Raw genomic sequence first — 18,097 nt, 5'->3', positions numbered from 1 at the left:
TTTTAATTCGTATAGTATCACACGTACCTGATGAAATATATCAGAAGAAAACGCGATTCTGCAATACTTGTACATTCTAGCTAGTATGCAGGGTTCCATGCCTATGAACTTGAAATTCCATGAAAAAATAAATAACATTCTAACACAAATCCAATTTTAATGATTTTTATTAACATATTCATTTTTTTCTATTTTTTTTTTATCATCAGTATTTAATATTAACATGAATGCATTAAAAGAAAAATCTGCATGTAACAATGACATTAAAAAAGATGAAATAGGAATTGGGGGCTGGGGCTGATGTTCTGCTGTTTTTCTGCACTATCCATTTCCACTGAAAGTAATGTGTCTTGAAAGTTGCGTATAATTTGGTTATACAACAGACGTAAACCCATTCCCATTACATATACAAATACATGTACATTCTCAATCTAAAATAGGGCAATGGGACTCCACATTTCTTAATCAAAAGGACACATAATTCATTTCAAATTTTGTCTTGCAAAAATCTATTTTTTTTACTAACCATATAGTTTACATATTCATTAAACTGCTTAGGTATTGAAATGGCACAAGTATTAATTCACAAGTAAAGGCTAACTCTGCAAAAAAAAAATAAGACTTATATGGCAGAACTTGCTCCAAATTTAAAAATAAAGTTTAGCAAGAAATAACAATGCATGAAAATATTTTTAGAGCATAAAAATGACTTTTTCAAAATTCTTTGACACCAAATATGAAGTAACCTTGCAAGTTATAAATATAAATGGTTCACTGATGAATCAAGGAATTATTTGCACCATTACATAACACAATCCGAGTGATACTTTCGTCAAAATGAATATTTACACAACCCCTTGTTTGTTGGCTCAACCTAAGGTGTAAAACACGTCTGTTTGGCATTATAAAACAATGATAAATATAAGCAATAAAACATACAGATGATGTGCTGCAGAATTAATTCGAACTCTATGCACTCGGATGATGTTCCAATCGACAGCAGGGAGATGTAGTCTGCCATTTCTTCAATGAAACACATAGCACTATAATAATAGCATTACACAATTCTACCTATAGCAGCAAAACAGGTAACACAGGATCTCTCGTCTTTCTCGCACATTTCTACTGTGAGGGTATCTGCCGTCTTTTCATTCTTAACGCAAGTTAATTTTTTAAATCTTTAAACATGGAATAATTAAAATGTACTATAGTGACAGAAAAAAGAACATCATTCATGCAAATAATGAAACAAGATGGCCTGTAAAATGAGATCACAAGATCAAAATAAAATATTGTACAATAAATAAGGACAACGTAAAATGCCACCTGACTTGCAGCCCCTAAAACTCAAAAAGTACACGTGCCTTTCGAAAGGCCAACACTTGCCCGAGGTAAGAATTAGAGGGTGTCATTGCTCCGTTTCTTTCTTCCCAATCAGGCACAGCTCAAGTAACAAAGTTTGTGCAAATCTGAACAGCACCATAAATAACATGTAACCCATGGCAACATATCACAAGTTAAACAAGTGGTAATCATAACAACAAACAAATGCACACACGCATACACAGACACACATCCATTCAAACTGTATTTAAGTTGTTCTATACTCTCTTACCAACAAAAATTAGGTCAAACTACAAACAAAAATTCACATTTGTCAAATAAATGTCAATTAAACCTTTCTTAAAATTCTTACAGTAGACAAAAATATTGGGCAAAGCTTTCAAAGCACAGTTAGCACTTCCCTTCACTTATATTTTGTTCTACAGATACTGTAAACCAACTTATATTTGCTTGCGAAAAATTTTCGCAAGGTTAGCGAGAGCCTTGTCGTCACGAATATTTCTCGCTGCGAACCAATCCTTTGTCTATAGTTTTTATAACAATACAGGTCTAGATAAGGCTTGGTCGCGAACCAGTTTATTGGCAGTTGATTGTGAAATAAAGTCGCCGCGAATAAAAATTGGTTTACAGTATATTTCATTATTTACCCTGATCTTGAATTCATATCTATATACCGGTAGATGTTTGGGGGTTTTTTTCTTATACATATACATTGTATTTATATGGATAAAATTTATATGATCAAACATAAGTTTTCCAAGAAAAATACAGCTATTAATTTTACATATTACAGTCTACCGTGATTTTACTTTTGGAAAGTTCTACTACCTACCATCATTAACAGAATCCCAAAAAATGAGTAATGTTTATATAGCCCTGGTTCAATGTAATGATCAAATATTGAGCAAAAATTAAAAAATGTCATTTAGTCAGAATGAAAATTCAGAAATAACTTCCAAATCGTACAAAATCAACACCAACATAAAAATCATATGTAAATGCATTCAGAAGCACAATAAAGTAAGCATGACTATCAAATCTTATATGGTACAAACATGTTATAATCATGTAGAAAATCTCAATGCTTATACAATATTGAATTAAAAAAAAAAAATCCCGTTTAATACAATGGTTTATATGAATCAACATGACATAAAATTATTTACAGAAAATGTATGCATTTTGAGAAACTCGAGCAAGTTCTTACGTCCTCTCTCTCTATCAATGTGTATTTTACAAGATATCAAAAATAGATACTTCATGCATCTTAACATATACCAGTCTCCGAGTGGTGTGAGAGTCCATGAATCTATCAGCACATGATTCTATTTGGAGATGGCGGACAGCTGGGATGAAATTTTCTGATGAGAACCACTTCCTTGAGATCACACAAGAGAAATTTCGAATACAAATAGCTGCATAAATGATATCAATGAACTCTTATTTTATAAAAAAAAAAAAAAAAAAATTGGGTCTAAATCCATACATTACAATACATTTTCCTTAAATTTACCACATTTTTCTGAATTACCATACAACAGCCATTTTTTAATATATCATGACGTATGAAAAAAATATCATTGAAATATTGTGTAATTCATTGACCTATCCCAAATAATATACATTTCATTGCAAGGTCCCTCAATAAAAAGAAATTTAAACTTCAATCTAGGTTTGGTTTTGTAATTAGCAGGTAGAACCAATACCTCCCTCAGCTTGGCCACATGGCTCGTCACTGTTACTAACTATTAAGATCCTTTGACCTTGAATTCTAAAAATGACCAAGAACCTAAACTTCATTTTGACCTTAAAGCCAACCGATAAGAAATGACAATGCAATATGGTATTCAAGTTAAAAATATTTAAGTGTAGATAATGGGACAATAATGCATACCATGAACCAATCATTGATTTTTGGGAGGGGGGCACATAAAAGGGTCTTGTAACTGAATTAAGACAATGGTAGTAAATGAGTTAAACATATTTAAAAGACTCTACAACCCAACACTGATACAAGTATTGTCTGTTGGGGAAAACATTTGACCTATAATGTACAAAAGTATTTCCATTAAAAATAATATATTCATCAAGGGCATAGATATAATTTTTAGTTTAATGACATAAGTCGTGTCAAAAAAAAAAAAAATGAACCACAACGTCAAAGATCAGATGGCATTGCCACCTGTGTCAAGCTGTCCATCTGCCATTCTTTCACCAACAGCTGCTTCCACTATCTCCAAGATGCAGAAGGTCTGCTATGCTCTATGTTTTTTTTATAGAAGAGCAATGGGTGGTCATTTGTATCTATCCTCTCTGGTATGTTGTACAAGAGACAGTTCATGCCATCCTAAACATCAGAGAAATGACTGGCAAGTTCAGTGAAGTGGAACAACACTGCCACACTCCACTGACCTTTAAGAGGCTGCACTATGGACACTTCCATTGTAAATATGAGTTATATTTTTGCTTTATATCATTGCTCGTCACTCTTTCGGTTCATAGTTCAAGTGATAATGACCTAAAAAAGATACAATTTACAGTGTAATAATTTCCCATTTATGCAACTGTGATAAAACACTAATATGAAAATTCCAAATAGAACAAAACACACATTAAAAGAGGAGTATTTGTCAATAGAAGACTTTACTTCGTGAAAAAAAAAACTAACAGATAAAAATATGGAAAACATTACCTCAAAACAGACAAAAGTATGTATGCTGACTTACCTAGAATAGATTCCATTGAGTTTTCACTACAGTCATGGCCTAAATGATCGTGAGATCCACAATTGTAGCAGGAGACTACCCTTGGTTTTTCCTTGTGTTCCTTAATACTATTACTTCTCTGCAAGCCCTGGTTCATGATTGGTCCTGGAGCATTTCCAGTGGGGCCTGCTAGAGGAAGACCATGAGTGTGAACAAAGTTATGATGATGATTGTTCAACAGGTACTCCTGATGAGCTACACCATTCAAGTTTTGGAAGGGCTGATAGTGATATGGGGGTATGAACGGATGGTGAATAAGTCCATTGGTCGAATGTGTCATAGCGGTTGTCCATGGAAATATTTGCTGGCTATGAAACATCTGACTAGGTATGAAGTGTAAGGGATATGATGCAGAAGTTCCTGAGTTCCCTGTACATCCACAACTTGAGCACGTCGAGTGCGCAGGTGATGACAGGTGCTGCATATTGGGGGTGGAGGTGGGGATGGTCTGCGGCTGACCCATCGAGGGATGCGGGGCCTGCTCCTGAGAGTGGACGTTTGAGATGGAGGTCTCAGAAAGAGAGTGAGTCATCTGGGGCTTTAAGCCGTTGACGGAGGGTGAGGAAGTGATGCTGTTGCTATTTGACATTGTCACAGAGGTGGAATTAGTCACTGAGCACACAAACGTCCGGTGTCCACTCACGGGACGTATTGCGTACGGATACGGGATGCGGGATTTCCCGCTGTTGTCCAGATGGGTGGTCACTGAGGTCACATTAGATGAAGAAGTCATTGTGGAGGCATCGGACCGTGGAATCGATGGAGCCATTCCTATTGGGATGCTAGCAACTTGGGTCCTTTTTCCATAACCAAGACTGTCTCCAGGCATATTAATGATGCTGTTGGGTGGGATTGCTTTGCTTGTGTGTGCTGGTTGTGCCTTTAATGGGCGTTGGGGGTTTATCACAGGGTAATATCCCGTGGAAGGGTCGGACTGATATCCTCCTGGCAAAGCGACCAGGCCTCCTACTTCATACCCTTCCTGACAATATCCATCCCCTGACATTGTCTTGTGAAGTCGACGTAAATGTGGTGAACCGTTCTGGTGGGTCTTTTCTGGAAAAAAAAAAATTTTCTTCCATTTAAAGCATTGAATCGTTTCTTTGTCGTTTTAGTCAATTTTTAACCAAACAAATTAAATTTTTTCATATCAAGATTCAAATCATTTATTCAACATTTAGGTTACGGTAATTAACAAAAAAATATTTTTTTTAACATTTTGTCATAATTTTTGTAAATTTGAAAATATTATTTATTTTTTTTCCATTCAAAGGATCATATCAATTCTTGATCATATAAGTCAAATTTTAACGACTATTGCCTTAAACTTGCTAATACCTACCTTTCTCGTTTTCCTCTGAGGAACTGTCTGTCTCTTTAGCGATCACAGTTTTCTTTCTGAGTGAAGGACTCTGCAGCGGGCTAGAGTAGTCGGAGCCCGAGGGAGAGCTGTCTCGCGTCGAGGTCTGGCTGGCTGGTAGGTGGGGTTGTAATACTTGCACTGGGGGGTGGGGCATTGTTTGGAATGGTGGCTGTATCATTTGTGGATTCCAGATCTGTGGTATCTGCTGATAATTGTCTATCAAACCGTTGCTATGTTTGTCTCTGAAATTGAAAATGAAAAATGTGTTCTTTTAAGCTGCTTTCCTTTTTGGTGAAATTGTAATTAATTCATTCAATTCCATAATTTTTTTGCTCCCAAAACACTATCGTACATAAAATGAACTGCACAAAACAACAAATAAAAACAGTACATGTATACAGATCTTAGGTATTATCATAAGCAAAATAATATTATTACTTTATTTTTAAAAAATTGGGTACCTTTTTAATGCAAGTCCTAACCGCACATTAGCTGCCTGTTCTTGAGTTAGAGCCAAAGAACCATTTTCATCCATGCTCGAATGCTGTAGTTGATAAACATGACATCATATGTAGAAACTTCAAATTGATTACAAATATGACAATGATATCAATAATTGCTCATGTGGGATAGGGTTTCTCTATTCAATTGAACAACGAATGCCATTTTTTTCTCTTACATATACTTTTATGGATGAAGCTTACTTCTATGAGAGGCTATCTATATATACAAATTAAACTATTTACTCCACTAATTTAAAGGGGGTGGAGCTTTCTGTGTATAAACAATGAAAATTCTTACTTTAAGCGGTGGGGCTTTCTCTATACAAACAATGAAAATACTTACTTTTAGGGAGAGAGCTTACTTCTATGAGTGGCTATCTATATATACAAATTAAACTATTTACTCCACTTACTTTTATGGGTGGGGCTTTTTCTATACAGTTCTGATTGACATTGGCCTCTTTGATCTGATTGGTGCCTTCTTGTTCCTCAGGGGTGTTTGAGCGGCTGCTGGGAGACATTAAGTTGACGGACTGAGGGGAATGACTGGGAGACACGAAAGGAGGAAGTCTGAAACAAAATCAGTCGTCCAGATATTGGTTGTTCCCTAGATATTGCTCTACCACTGTCCAAGAAATATACAGAAAGGTGTAAAATCCTTTATTTCAATAGGTATCGGTAGAACCAGACACATAGACAATATTAATGTACTGTAAACCAACTTCTATTCGAGGCGACTTCATTTTGCGATTTACTGGAGATAAACTAGACGACTAATTTTCGCGACCAAGCTTTATCCAGACCCATGTTGTGATAAGAATCAAATGACAAGGGCTGGTTCGTGGCGAGAAATATTTGCGACCACACGGCTCTTGCGAACTTCACGGTAATTTCTCAGATGCAAATCAAAGCTGATTTACAGTATTTGATTTCAGGAAATATAATTTTACCATACCGTAAAGGTACCTTTGAGTTAATTTTACCGTACTGTAAAGGTAGACTTACCTTTGAGTTACAATACAACTGGCTGGAAAGGGAGCCAAAGATTGCATGGGCTGGGGTTCTATTAAAGAGAAATGATTTATTTTAAAACTGTATTGCATTGTAAATGTAATTTCAAAAATGACAATTTGATATGTCATTTTGGAGGCAAAGTTCAACATGTTATAAAATTGATGTAAGAATTAAATTTTTCAGTATTTTTTTTTTTTTTAGTTTTATCATCAAAACTAAGAATTACTGATGTTTCATGAATACCCAATGCATTAATAATGTAGGTTAAGTAAAATATAATTTTAGATTTAGATCCATGGACTATGATGGTCCTGTTAATAAAACCTGTTATCAAAAATCTCAATTTGTTAGATTCCACAAACCCTTTTTTAAAACCAAATTAATGAAAGTTGATGTCAAACAAATCCTGATGAAATCACAGCTTACAAAACAGAAAAATATCAAACATCATATGTTTTCCTTTGACAGAAAGTTTTAAAATATGCATCTCTTAAATTTTTCTGCAGTATTTTTAAAATTATTTAAAAAACCATAAAAATAATGGAACTGAGGAGTTTGTGTGGGCCACTGACCATCAGCTGGGTTGGGGCTGTTCACAACTTGGACTGGTGGATACCCTATCACAGTGTCAGCTTCTGGAAGAACAAGCAGTATCGATCAATCAAAATCCTCTCACACTGACCTTAATATCGACCACTTATGCAATGTATATTGTGCTAATAACTCATTGTTAAAGAATCAAAATCCCACCCAGTCTTGTCCTATTACATTGGAATTTTTGACAGTAGACCCATTTTTTTTAATTCCAAATTTTACCAAACTAAGGCTGATAATTACTTCAAATTGAGCAACTCCAGTGCATCTCTTCATTCCAAACTCATTTTGAATGTTAATTTATATGACCATTTTATTAAGTGTAATTTGTTATTTTCTTTGGCTGTCCAACTTAAAATGAAGTACATGTACTACTGTAAATTCCTAATTAAAGGCGAGGAATAAATATCCGCGTAAAATTGCGAGAAGACCATCTCGTGAATTCTAAAATCTCGCTTTTAACATTCGGACACATGTTAACTACTATACATGGAACTATGATAAGATTTTGGCATTCGCGATTTTATGTTCTCGCGATTTGATGGAGAATCATTGAATTGCGGAATTAAGTACTCGCGTAAAATAAGGAATCTACAATATTAATTCACTTAAACAGTTAGAAACTGACCTTTTGAGACGGTAGTAGCATTCACTGGGGTAGATGACTTTGCATTTAAAGACTTGTTAGTATTATTCTCTCCTCTGAAGAAATTGACTACAAGTTCACTATCCAGAATTGGCTTTGGCATTTGCAGAAGATGTCTGTTAAACAATAAAGAACATTTCAAAACAAGTTAACAATTATCAATTCTTAAATTCCTTTTTTGTGGACGGAATATTAAATCTTTAAATAGATAAAATAGCAAGGAGATTTAAACATTGGTACCGGTTTTCAATGCTTAATTCTCCATTCCTAATTTTTTTTTCTTTAATGCATATTTCAAAAAAAAATTTAAATGTCCAAAGACTCACTTAGTGTATTGAGCTATGGTCTGCTCATCTTCTTTTGTGACGTTTGTACCTATTGCAACATCAGAACAAGTTAGTTAAAACCCTATTGATATTTAACCTTTAGTAGTACGAAGAATTTCAAATTCAATCATTTGTCTAAAACATACTGAAGCACTTGCTAATGACCTGAGCTTATTATGCCTTTCTATTGGTACTTGCAGTTCGAATAATACCGAATTAGGACACGATTTTTCAATTCAGTAGCTACCTATCAATGCTCACGATTCAAAATATCTCCAAAAATAAAAGAACATTGATTTTCCTGTTAATGTCTTAATTCTTAAGTAATAGTTCATGTTGTAATTGAAATGAACTATTCAACATTTGTACAATACATGCATGAACAATTTTGTTCCACCTGACTGATTTGAAAAATTGATTTAGCAGTCTCTTAAAAGGATTAAAAACTGGAGAGAATCCATGCCGATCGATACCCTGATTAATTAACTATTTCATAACCATTTATAGAGTGCTACTTGAGCACTGGACTGAAGAAGTGATGTAAACATTGTACCTGGGTTTCCTGAGAAAAACGGCAGCTTCCTATCCTGTCTTGGTAAATCGGCTTCTTCTGGAAACTGCTTCACAAGCTGGAAAAAATCGAAAGGACTTCAGCAAGAAGAAAACTGGATTTAACTTCTTATCACTTTTATCTACATCTAAGTACAGACCCTGAATCGTGCTACTACACCTCTAAAATGAACCGTACCATTCCGTGCAAGAAACGAACTGAACCATTCACAAAACGAACAGTACCATTCACAAAATGAAAAGTATCGTTCAAAAAGCGTACAGAACCAAACCATGCAACTGGTGTAGTAGCACCTTTCAGGGTCTGTATCTACAATCAATCAATAATTCCCTACCCTTCATATCAATACCTATATCCTTTGTAGGATGGAATTTGATTCAGCTACCATATGACTAAGGCTCGATGTTTTAATTTTTATTTTGATTGGAACTTTCACTGGAGTCTGACAAGACCAATCCAAACTTTAATTTCTAAACCAAAATCTTTCAATCCTTGTCAAGTGTCATTTGTATTTGTTCGAATGGTTTGCAGCATAAAAATTTTAAAAGGTTTAGAAAATTCGGTCTCTCTGTTGATGCTAATGACAACAAAGTCTGATAGCAAAATTTTCTACCATGAAAGAAAAATTCGGGGTTTGTTGGGTTTTTTAAAAGCTGCCTAGTCATTAACCAGTAACACCATCATTTACCTTCTGAACTAAACAAAATGTCTGTTGTTTGGTGTTAATACTACAATATCCTTCAGTCTCAACCACAGAAACTTAACAAGCGTAATGAACTGGTATAAGAGTGTAAAAACTCTAATCAAAACAACTGTCTCATTTATCAGCAGAGGAACGTAACAGTGCAGATTAACAACTATCTCCTGGGAAGATTCTATGGGGAAGCGAAAGGTAATTAAGAAAACAATTAACTGTCTGAGACTTTTTTTCTTTTTTTTTTTTTACCTTTGAATGAAATTCCTTAAAATCCTGATAGGTTTTAAGCACCTCTGTTTTCATGTTGTTTTGCCATGTGACCTACAAAAAGAAAACAGACTCTCATTATGCTTTCAACTACTTTTTTTAATGTTCTGGAGATCATGAGTTGGTCTTGAGTTTCTTAGCCACTGCAGCCTAGCAATCCTGATATGTAAATTCACGTGATGATACAAACAACTCCACTCATCTTTCATAATTGTGGACTGTTTATGTGATGAATATTTCATTTCTATCACGCTCTGTTGTGGCAATATAGTCTGTCTTAATATGTACTGTTAATATTGGTAGACCCATGGCTATTAATCCATTTATGGTTGTATAAGATGGTGACTCAAACAATTCTGTCATTTCAGGAGTCACGTTAATCTAACATTGACCCCTGTACCTTTCTTGACCAATATTCTAATCAGCCCAGTTGTCACCTGTCTAGGACACCTGAAAGGTGGAAACAACAGTGCAATTACCTACCTGTATTTTATACTCCCGCTTTCTTTCTGCTTTTACCACATCTAGGTTACATATATGTTCTGAAAGTAAAGATATGCCACAATTACCGTACTTTATAAATCACCATCACAAAAAAATAGAATTCAAATAAGAGACCTTTCCTGGAAATGAGAGAGATATCATTTATTTTCTCCCTGTATTCTATGTCGTATTTTACTGCCCTATCAGACACAATACATGAGGGAAAAAAGTGACCATAAAACCTCACAATGTTATAAATTAAACAAATCTTATGTTGACTTTAATCAATAATCATAAAAAGTTAATTCACAAATTCATAGGACCAAAAATCAATGCAAACATGTGAAATTTCTTATTTTAATAGTTTAGTCTTTTTAAAATATTCATTTACTTGTTCACACAAATGAAAAACCTCACCAATAAAAAACAGTCTTTCTGATATCAAAATTCAAATGTACCTGAAAAATTATGTGTTATGATATTAACGCGCTAGTGAGAATGAGTAGAAAGTTCGATCTGATAATAAAAGATTAAATTAGGTATGTCAATATAAATAACAGGTACATCAATAAATTGAGAATTTTTTTTCCCTTTCATATGAAAACTGACCAGCAGTCACTAATCAATACATAAAGCTACAGCTAGATCTAACCAGTTTTCAAGTGTATTTTGTGTATGATCACTGAATCACCAAACTGCAAAATAAACTTTTGCCTATAGGATGTTTGTTAAAAACTGATTAAAAAAGACTTCCTTTAAGAACTGTTCATTTTTATTTAAAATACCTATAATAAATAATGATTACTTCATATGCCTTTAATTTTCATTGATTATTTTTGGTTCCATTCAAAATTCATATTTTATCAGTATAAAAATTGACAGACTCTACAAATTTGACAACATACTTTTTAGCTCGATCTTCCCTTTATTTAACTTTTTCATCACTGATACTACGTTCCTTTTAAGACTAAACTCACTTCACGTGAATTATCTAAGAGAGATTCAAAGAGGGATGTAAATATAAACAGAAAAGTTTGTTCTTTACTTGCTCTAATGAACTATGACAGTTAGTCAGTTACATCAACCATTGCAGAAAAATTATGTGACCCCTCTATGCTTGTTATGTGTAAGTAAGTAATGTGTATATTTTCAGCAATGCCAACTACCTGCATTCCCTACATGAACTACCAAAGATATTAACTTTTCATATCATCTTCTTTCCACCAGCAAGATATATGAGCTACCTTTAAAAATGCTGTATATGTACATGTAGGTATACAAGTACACATTAAACACTTTATATACATGTACAGGTCATTGATGAGGTAATAATAAAATGTTATTTTTTACCTGCTTCCTGGTTAAACCTTGGTTCTGTGTGCATCTCTTGGTGCGTTTCACTATCAACCTGTAACGAAAGAGGAAAGTATTTGACATCAACATTAAATTAAGCTTAAGGGTATGCAATACTGTAACATAAAATACAAAGCTGAAGATGGATCAAATAAGGTAACACTGAGTAACTGGTGACCTTAAAGGTCATTCGAGGTTGCTGAACAGTGTCATGTTTTTGGTTTAAAGGAGAATTAAACCTAGTTAGAAAGGGTCCCTAGCTGGGATGGAATGATTTACTAATAAATCACATTTTTGATTAATGTTAAAATTCAAAACGAGAGAAAAAAAACTTTCAAATAAATTACCCAACTAGAATCAGTCTCTAAGATTTGCAAATCAATGCATCTGCACTTTAATGATACAGTCGAACTGAAAAAGGCCTTCCATATTAATGTTCGGTAAGTTTATAATGATTAATGAGAACAAGTTTCCCGTTGCCAGGTGATTTGGTATCTCAATTCTTGTCTAAACTGTCATTTATGAAATGATATAAAAGTACCTTTTTTTCATCATTTAATGCACCAAACCCTTAGAGAAAGAAAAAAAACCCAGGTCAAGACAGACATATAACAATACATTGGTAATTTAGAAACATTTAAATTAGTCAATATTTTCAACATAAATAAATTTTCCCTATCAGTGCAACTTTTGAGTATCAATTATAATATGAATGTATTCTTACCAGTGCGTTTCAGTTCTTACTTATTTTTAACTTATAGGAATATGTCTGGGTGGAATAAATGGAGAATATAGTAATACGATAATTTACACAGATAAGACAACAATAAGAAGGGATCCTAATATAGATTTCTTCCTACATGTCTGGTGGGTTGGTACATACTGATACATCTTGCATTAAAAAATCAATACAATATACATGTACAATCATGTATTAATCTATCTAACACTTTGTCATGTATCCATATGTATTCGAGATCTCAATTAACACCTTATCAACTTACAAAATCGAAGCAAAAGAGATTTGCTCCAAGGATGCTAAAACTTGATCTTGAAACTGGGCTGACCCTTCCAAGCAAACTCAACAGTCTTTTTTCCACATTTAAAAGCACTTTTCAAGCAAAATCTTTATATACTAATACTTTCCCTAATATTTTCAAGAAATATTGTAGTGATTTTTTATTTAATTTTGAAATGTACATGCATCAATTGCTTTAAAATCTGGGAAGAAGGGCCCATGAAAACAGCAATTATATTGACACAAAAGCTATTCTAAATGTAAATGATCTTTATATCTCTTATCGTAACAAAAGCCATATATAACAACAGACAACTGTATCACATATCTATAAATAGCTATCATATGATCTGTTCTGAATACACATGTATTGTAAGTGTGTCTCATTCTTGGATCCACCATTTCCTATTTCACAGTGTATTATTTCTGTCAGATGTGTGTAGTTTATGTGCTGATGTTAGTTGTATAAATGAATATTCAAGTTAATTATCGTTATACCCTTCTTGCACTGCCATGAATTCAACAATTCTAGTGCATGTGTGGGAAAAAAAAAAAAGAAGCCATCAGAATACAAACACTGAATTAAGGACAGTCAATTAAACCCATTAAAACTGATACTCTGTTGATTGTTTGAAGTACTATCAATTTGCAAACAATACTTGTGCACATTTACTACTGCAGCATTGCAAGTGGATAATTTCTCTCTCATTTAAAAAAAACATTCATTTCATCTTTTCTTGTAATAATGAAGGGTTTAGAAGCTAAAATACTGAGTAAATGAATTCTAAATCCTTGAATTTTTCTGAATAATACTCAAAATACTTTGTCAATATGGACATCAATAATGAATTCTGAGCTGTTTTGGATGGGCATTGCATCAATCGTGCACACATGACCAAAGAATCAATGGTTCCCCAGTCTCCCCTTTACGAGCCCTGAGGGGTCAATGTCCTGGCCTCTCTCTGTGAATGTGAAGCCAGTGATACGCAAACAGTTATTGTGGTTTTCAAGGACCTTGTTGTGTTGCGGCAATGATATGATCTGAATTTGTCTTCTTACTAACACAATCTCTGTTGCATGCAATTACTATAATGTTGAACCACAGAGAGTTTATAAACACTGTCATGAGATAAATACACTTGACTTCTCCTTCAGGTGCTTGTGATTTTATGCTCATATTCACACTTTTGAATTAAAAAAAATAAATACACTGGGTATATTATAAAACAATTTCATCCGTATAACTTCCTACAATCCTCTACATTACTCCTGATAACTTTAGAGTTTGTAAAGAAAACCCATTATGATATATGATAATACCAAGCATTTGTGATACCTCAGGCTCTTTAAAAACTAACCCAGGTAATATGTTAGATATATATATATCTTTATCCCAAATTACTTGTATTTTTCAGCCAAAATAAACGCCAATCAGAAGGAGTTCAGTTGATAAGCCAATCAAAAAGGAGCCGATGCTAAAGAGATGACATATTTTGATGATGAATGAGAAGAGAAATATTCCAAACCTGTTACAGTGTTTTGTGGTTCACAAACACTGGCGAGTGCCATGGCCTTAAACGGTATATACATGTACTATATAGTCAAATAGATAAGTGTATGTTAGAAAGTGAACACTGAAGGATATGAGTGAAATTTTGTTTCTTCAGTTTCTATCTGTGTAGCCCCCTCTCTCATCTAAACAGGTTTCCCCCTTTTGATCACTGGGAAGAAGAGTGTAAGAAAACAGAGTAATAATTTAATGCATGTGTAGTCTGATTATTCCGTTCCTCTAAGAAAACAGTACCAGTTTACCAGTGTAATGCTATATGATCAATGCTGTGTCTGTGTGTGTTAACTAGTGCATCAATCTGGGTCAGTTTATTTACAAATCACAGGCTGTTTTTCTCTCTGATGTTTCCAATGTTAAAACCCTTTGGGAAAACAATCTGAGGTTAAGTCATCAGTTCTTGAAAACTACCAATTCACTGCATGTTAAAATGACATTGAATAATCATGAATGATGAGCATGTGGGTGATTTTCAAGAGGGGATCCAGGTCATTGTCAGCACATTCTCATGAAGTTAAGACTTAGTTACAACTTGATGCTGATGCCTTTATCAAAAGCCGCATGTCAATTGACATTGAAATTCCTACATATCTTTCATGTACATCTTCTGATAATCTGGCTAAGAACAAGCACACATGTAATTTTAGATTCTATTTAAACAAGTCCTCATACAAAGCTACAGTAAATGGTCTGAAGACCTTGGCAAGGTTGGTTTGGTGTAATAGATTTTCAAAGCCACAAACCTTTAATAATTGTGTCAATATTTAATTATTTATATGTCTTTTTAACTCATTATTAATATGCATTATAGATTTATAATAAGAATAAAACTTATAAAAGTAATAGTTGCTACTGGGCCGAGTGGGGCAGGGAGGCAGTAATAATTTTTTGAGGGTGAGAGGGGGTGGGGCAGAACCTTTCAACAGGGTCACTATGTTAAGAATATATGTACAACTTAATTTCTCTGTGTCCCCCCCCCCCCAAAAAAAAAAAATAACATTTTCATTTCTCTGTGTTTTCCCCCAAAAAATGAACATATGGTGTTTTACAGGAGAAAAATAAACTTTTTATCAATTGGCCTTTAGGGCACTTTGACTGAACTTTTTAAAAATGACAAATGATTAAAATTCCAAGAAAGCTAATTGGAAATCCACCTAAATATTTGTAAAATTTGACAGGTACAATTAAAATTGATGCTTTTATCTTAATCTACATAGTATGCCAACTATTGTCTCAAAATATCACAGATGTGGATCCAGAATTTTTTTCCAGGTGGGTGGTGGGGGGCCATATTTTCAGTAATTTTACCATGTAAATTCTATAGATTTTAATTTTCAAAAAGGGTAACCTTCTGCCTGAAGATCATAACTTCATTTCTTAAACAAAATGCACTCTTCATTTTACTAATAGTACAGATATAATGCACATTTTTGATTTATATAGATGCCCTGGGATTAGAGATAAAATTTGAAAACATGAAAGTTGCCTTTTTTCCATAACCCTCAGGGTAAAGTTGTCAGGGACCTTGAATTTCACAGGTTTTGATTCTTTTCCCAAATCTTACACGAGTGGCACAAGTGATCTAATTCTGGGCTATGATGTTAAATGATAGACATTTAAAGACTACTACCGTATATTACATGTTCCCCATTCCATTTAGCAATACATTTCCAATATTCCGTGTAAAACTGTAAAACTCTGACTTTTATTTCAGATAAAAATTAATTCATTTTATCTGCAAAAAAATTGCAGTGAAGGCAGGCAGTTGTTCAAATGTCAACGATGTTGTATATAATGTTCAAATGAGACAGGTTTGCCGCAATTTATTCACTGAATGGACTTTGAGGGTAATTGACAAACTATTAAAACTAGATAATAACCTTCTTCTCAAATTGTGCAATAGCGAGGGCAAACAATTCTTTTGGGTATATAAATGAACTACTTTTCATTTTTAAAATGTGTATTTGGATCAATAGGGAAAATATCAATAGCACTGATTAATGTTTCTATACAATCGTAAATCCATACCGGTTTTTTATGACACAGCATTTGTAATATTACCTCATTGTGAAACTAAATGCGTAAATTCATTCTAATGAATGATCAAATTTTAATTGTGTAATAAATCCACTGATGATTAACAAAACAACCTCTCCTTTATAAAAACAGTGATCTTATACCAAGAATGCAATCATTTTTCACTACACACCCACCCCCTTTTTCACCCATCTACACCATTTAAAAAGGAAAACGACAGCTTGTACATCTTCCTGTCTTCATTACCCTGATACAATCCTTGTCTCCTTAAAGCTACTATAACTAATAATAAAGGTTCCACGAAATAAAAACTAATTTCTACATCAACAGCTGACAGCCCGTACAGGGAACAATCTGTACATTGATTTATCTAGGACAGCGTGCTTGGGACATATCAACACTATATCAGCATATAATCGGCATTTGTAGAATCCATAGTAACATATTGGTATTGCAAACATATATACAAGAGTAAACACAGCATCAGGGGGGATGGCAGGCAGCAGACTCCGCCATTTTCTGCTGTAACGTGATACTACCTCTGTCACTCCGGTTCCTTACCTTGCACAAAACACTCTCCAACTGCTTCTTAACACACATGTAATATTTATACAGTTCGGTTCTTTGGTAAAACGTGAAGGCCGGATGTCTCATTGCCATCGTCAGCACTAACAGGATTATATCCACACTTTCTTTTTCGGTAGCCGTCGTTATCGAGAAGGCTTGTTTCATATTATTTTCCAAGATATCGAAAACAATACTCGCACAGTGAGTGTTGTCAGTATGCAACAAGGCCAAGTTCAACGCCATAGTTTGTTGTAAATTCTTTATGTCTGTCGGATTCTGTTTTAAAGATGTTAGTTCTTCTGGTTTATTCGCTTTATTTTCCTGTTCCCTGAGATAAATATAATCTTTTTTACACAAATCGACGACCACAGACCCGATAAATCGAAGCTCAGGGCCTAAACACATTCGAAGCAATCCACTTAGAACGTCGATTCTTTGGTGAGGGCTCAATGTCCCAAATTCGTAACATAGCTCATCAAGGTCTTTACCAATCATATTAGAAAAAGGCACACTTTTCCCTTCGGAAAAATGCAATCGTCAATCAATATCAGGACCTAGAAACATTCTCCATTGCACTTCACTTTCCTAAAAACATGGATATGGAGCCATCCGGGCATTTCTATAGTAGCCAATCAGAATCCTTATAGTTTTCAAGTCCGTACCTCATACTCAGTTTTTCTAACTTTTCAGGGCTTTTTTCTTGGTGAAAGCATTTGATCTCTTACGAATCTACATAATTTTATATATAGAATGAAATAATCATTATTTTTTTACTTGCAAAAATTACACAACAAAACTTACTTACGGTTACGTAAGTATGGTGCGCCACAACAGTAATATTTACATACAAAATTCTCTATGTTACAGTACGTTTTCTACTAGGGGCGTATGTACTGGTACAAAGTATTGGTAAGTTTATACATGTCTTTGCGACCCATTGAATCTAATATAACTCTTAATTAATTGTAGAATCATCAGCGAT

General features: G+C 34.0%; 1 protein-coding gene across 2 annotated transcripts; it reads right to left on the bottom strand.

The window, feature by feature from the left end:
- Positions 1-149: 149 nt before the first annotated feature.
- On the bottom strand, positions 150-17,774 carry LOC105343448 (zinc finger CCHC domain-containing protein 2). 2 transcript variants are annotated; one of them, XM_034482491.2, is made up of 14 exons: positions 17,110-17,774; positions 11,924-11,981; positions 10,574-10,632; positions 10,073-10,144; positions 9,109-9,184; positions 8,556-8,604; positions 8,212-8,345; positions 7,562-7,624; positions 6,981-7,041; positions 6,389-6,545; positions 5,934-6,016; positions 5,452-5,714; positions 4,071-5,165; positions 150-3,862 (listed from the first exon to the last, which is right to left on the bottom strand). In XM_034482491.2, exons 1-14 carry the CDS (start codon positions 17,608-17,610, stop codon positions 3,828-3,830), a joined length of 2,706 nt encoding a protein of 901 aa, XP_034338382.2. In that variant the 5' UTR covers positions 17,611-17,774; the 3' UTR covers positions 150-3,827. The 2 variants fall into 2 exon arrangements, with proteins under 2 accessions (XP_034338382.2, XP_034338383.2); XM_034482492.2 differs by having other exon boundaries at positions 6,981-7,038.
- Positions 17,775-18,097: the final 323 nt, after the last annotated feature.

The sequence above is a fragment of the Magallana gigas genome, chromosome 3, assembly GCF_963853765.1.
Source record: "Magallana gigas chromosome 3, xbMagGiga1.1, whole genome shotgun sequence".
Lineage (NCBI taxonomy): Eukaryota > Metazoa > Mollusca > Bivalvia > Ostreida > Ostreidae > Magallana > Magallana gigas.
Note: the sequence above shows the minus strand (reverse complement) of the source record. Positions and strands in the feature narration are given on the sequence as shown.

Excerpts from the sequence above, each read along its gene's own strand:
- LOC105343448 (XM_034482491.2), bottom strand. The coding sequence starts at position 17,610 with ATGATTGGTAAAGACCTTGATGAGCTATGTTACGAATTTGGGACATTG. Across the intron at positions 9,185-10,072 it reads TTAAGGAATTTCATTCAAAG|CTTGTGAAGCAGTTTCCAGA; the intron begins GTAAAAAAAAAA and ends GATTTTTTCCAG. Across the intron at positions 5,166-5,451 it reads CTCAGAGGAAAACGAGAAAG|AAAAGACCCACCAGAACGGT; the intron begins GTAGGTATTAGC and ends TTTTTTTTCCAG.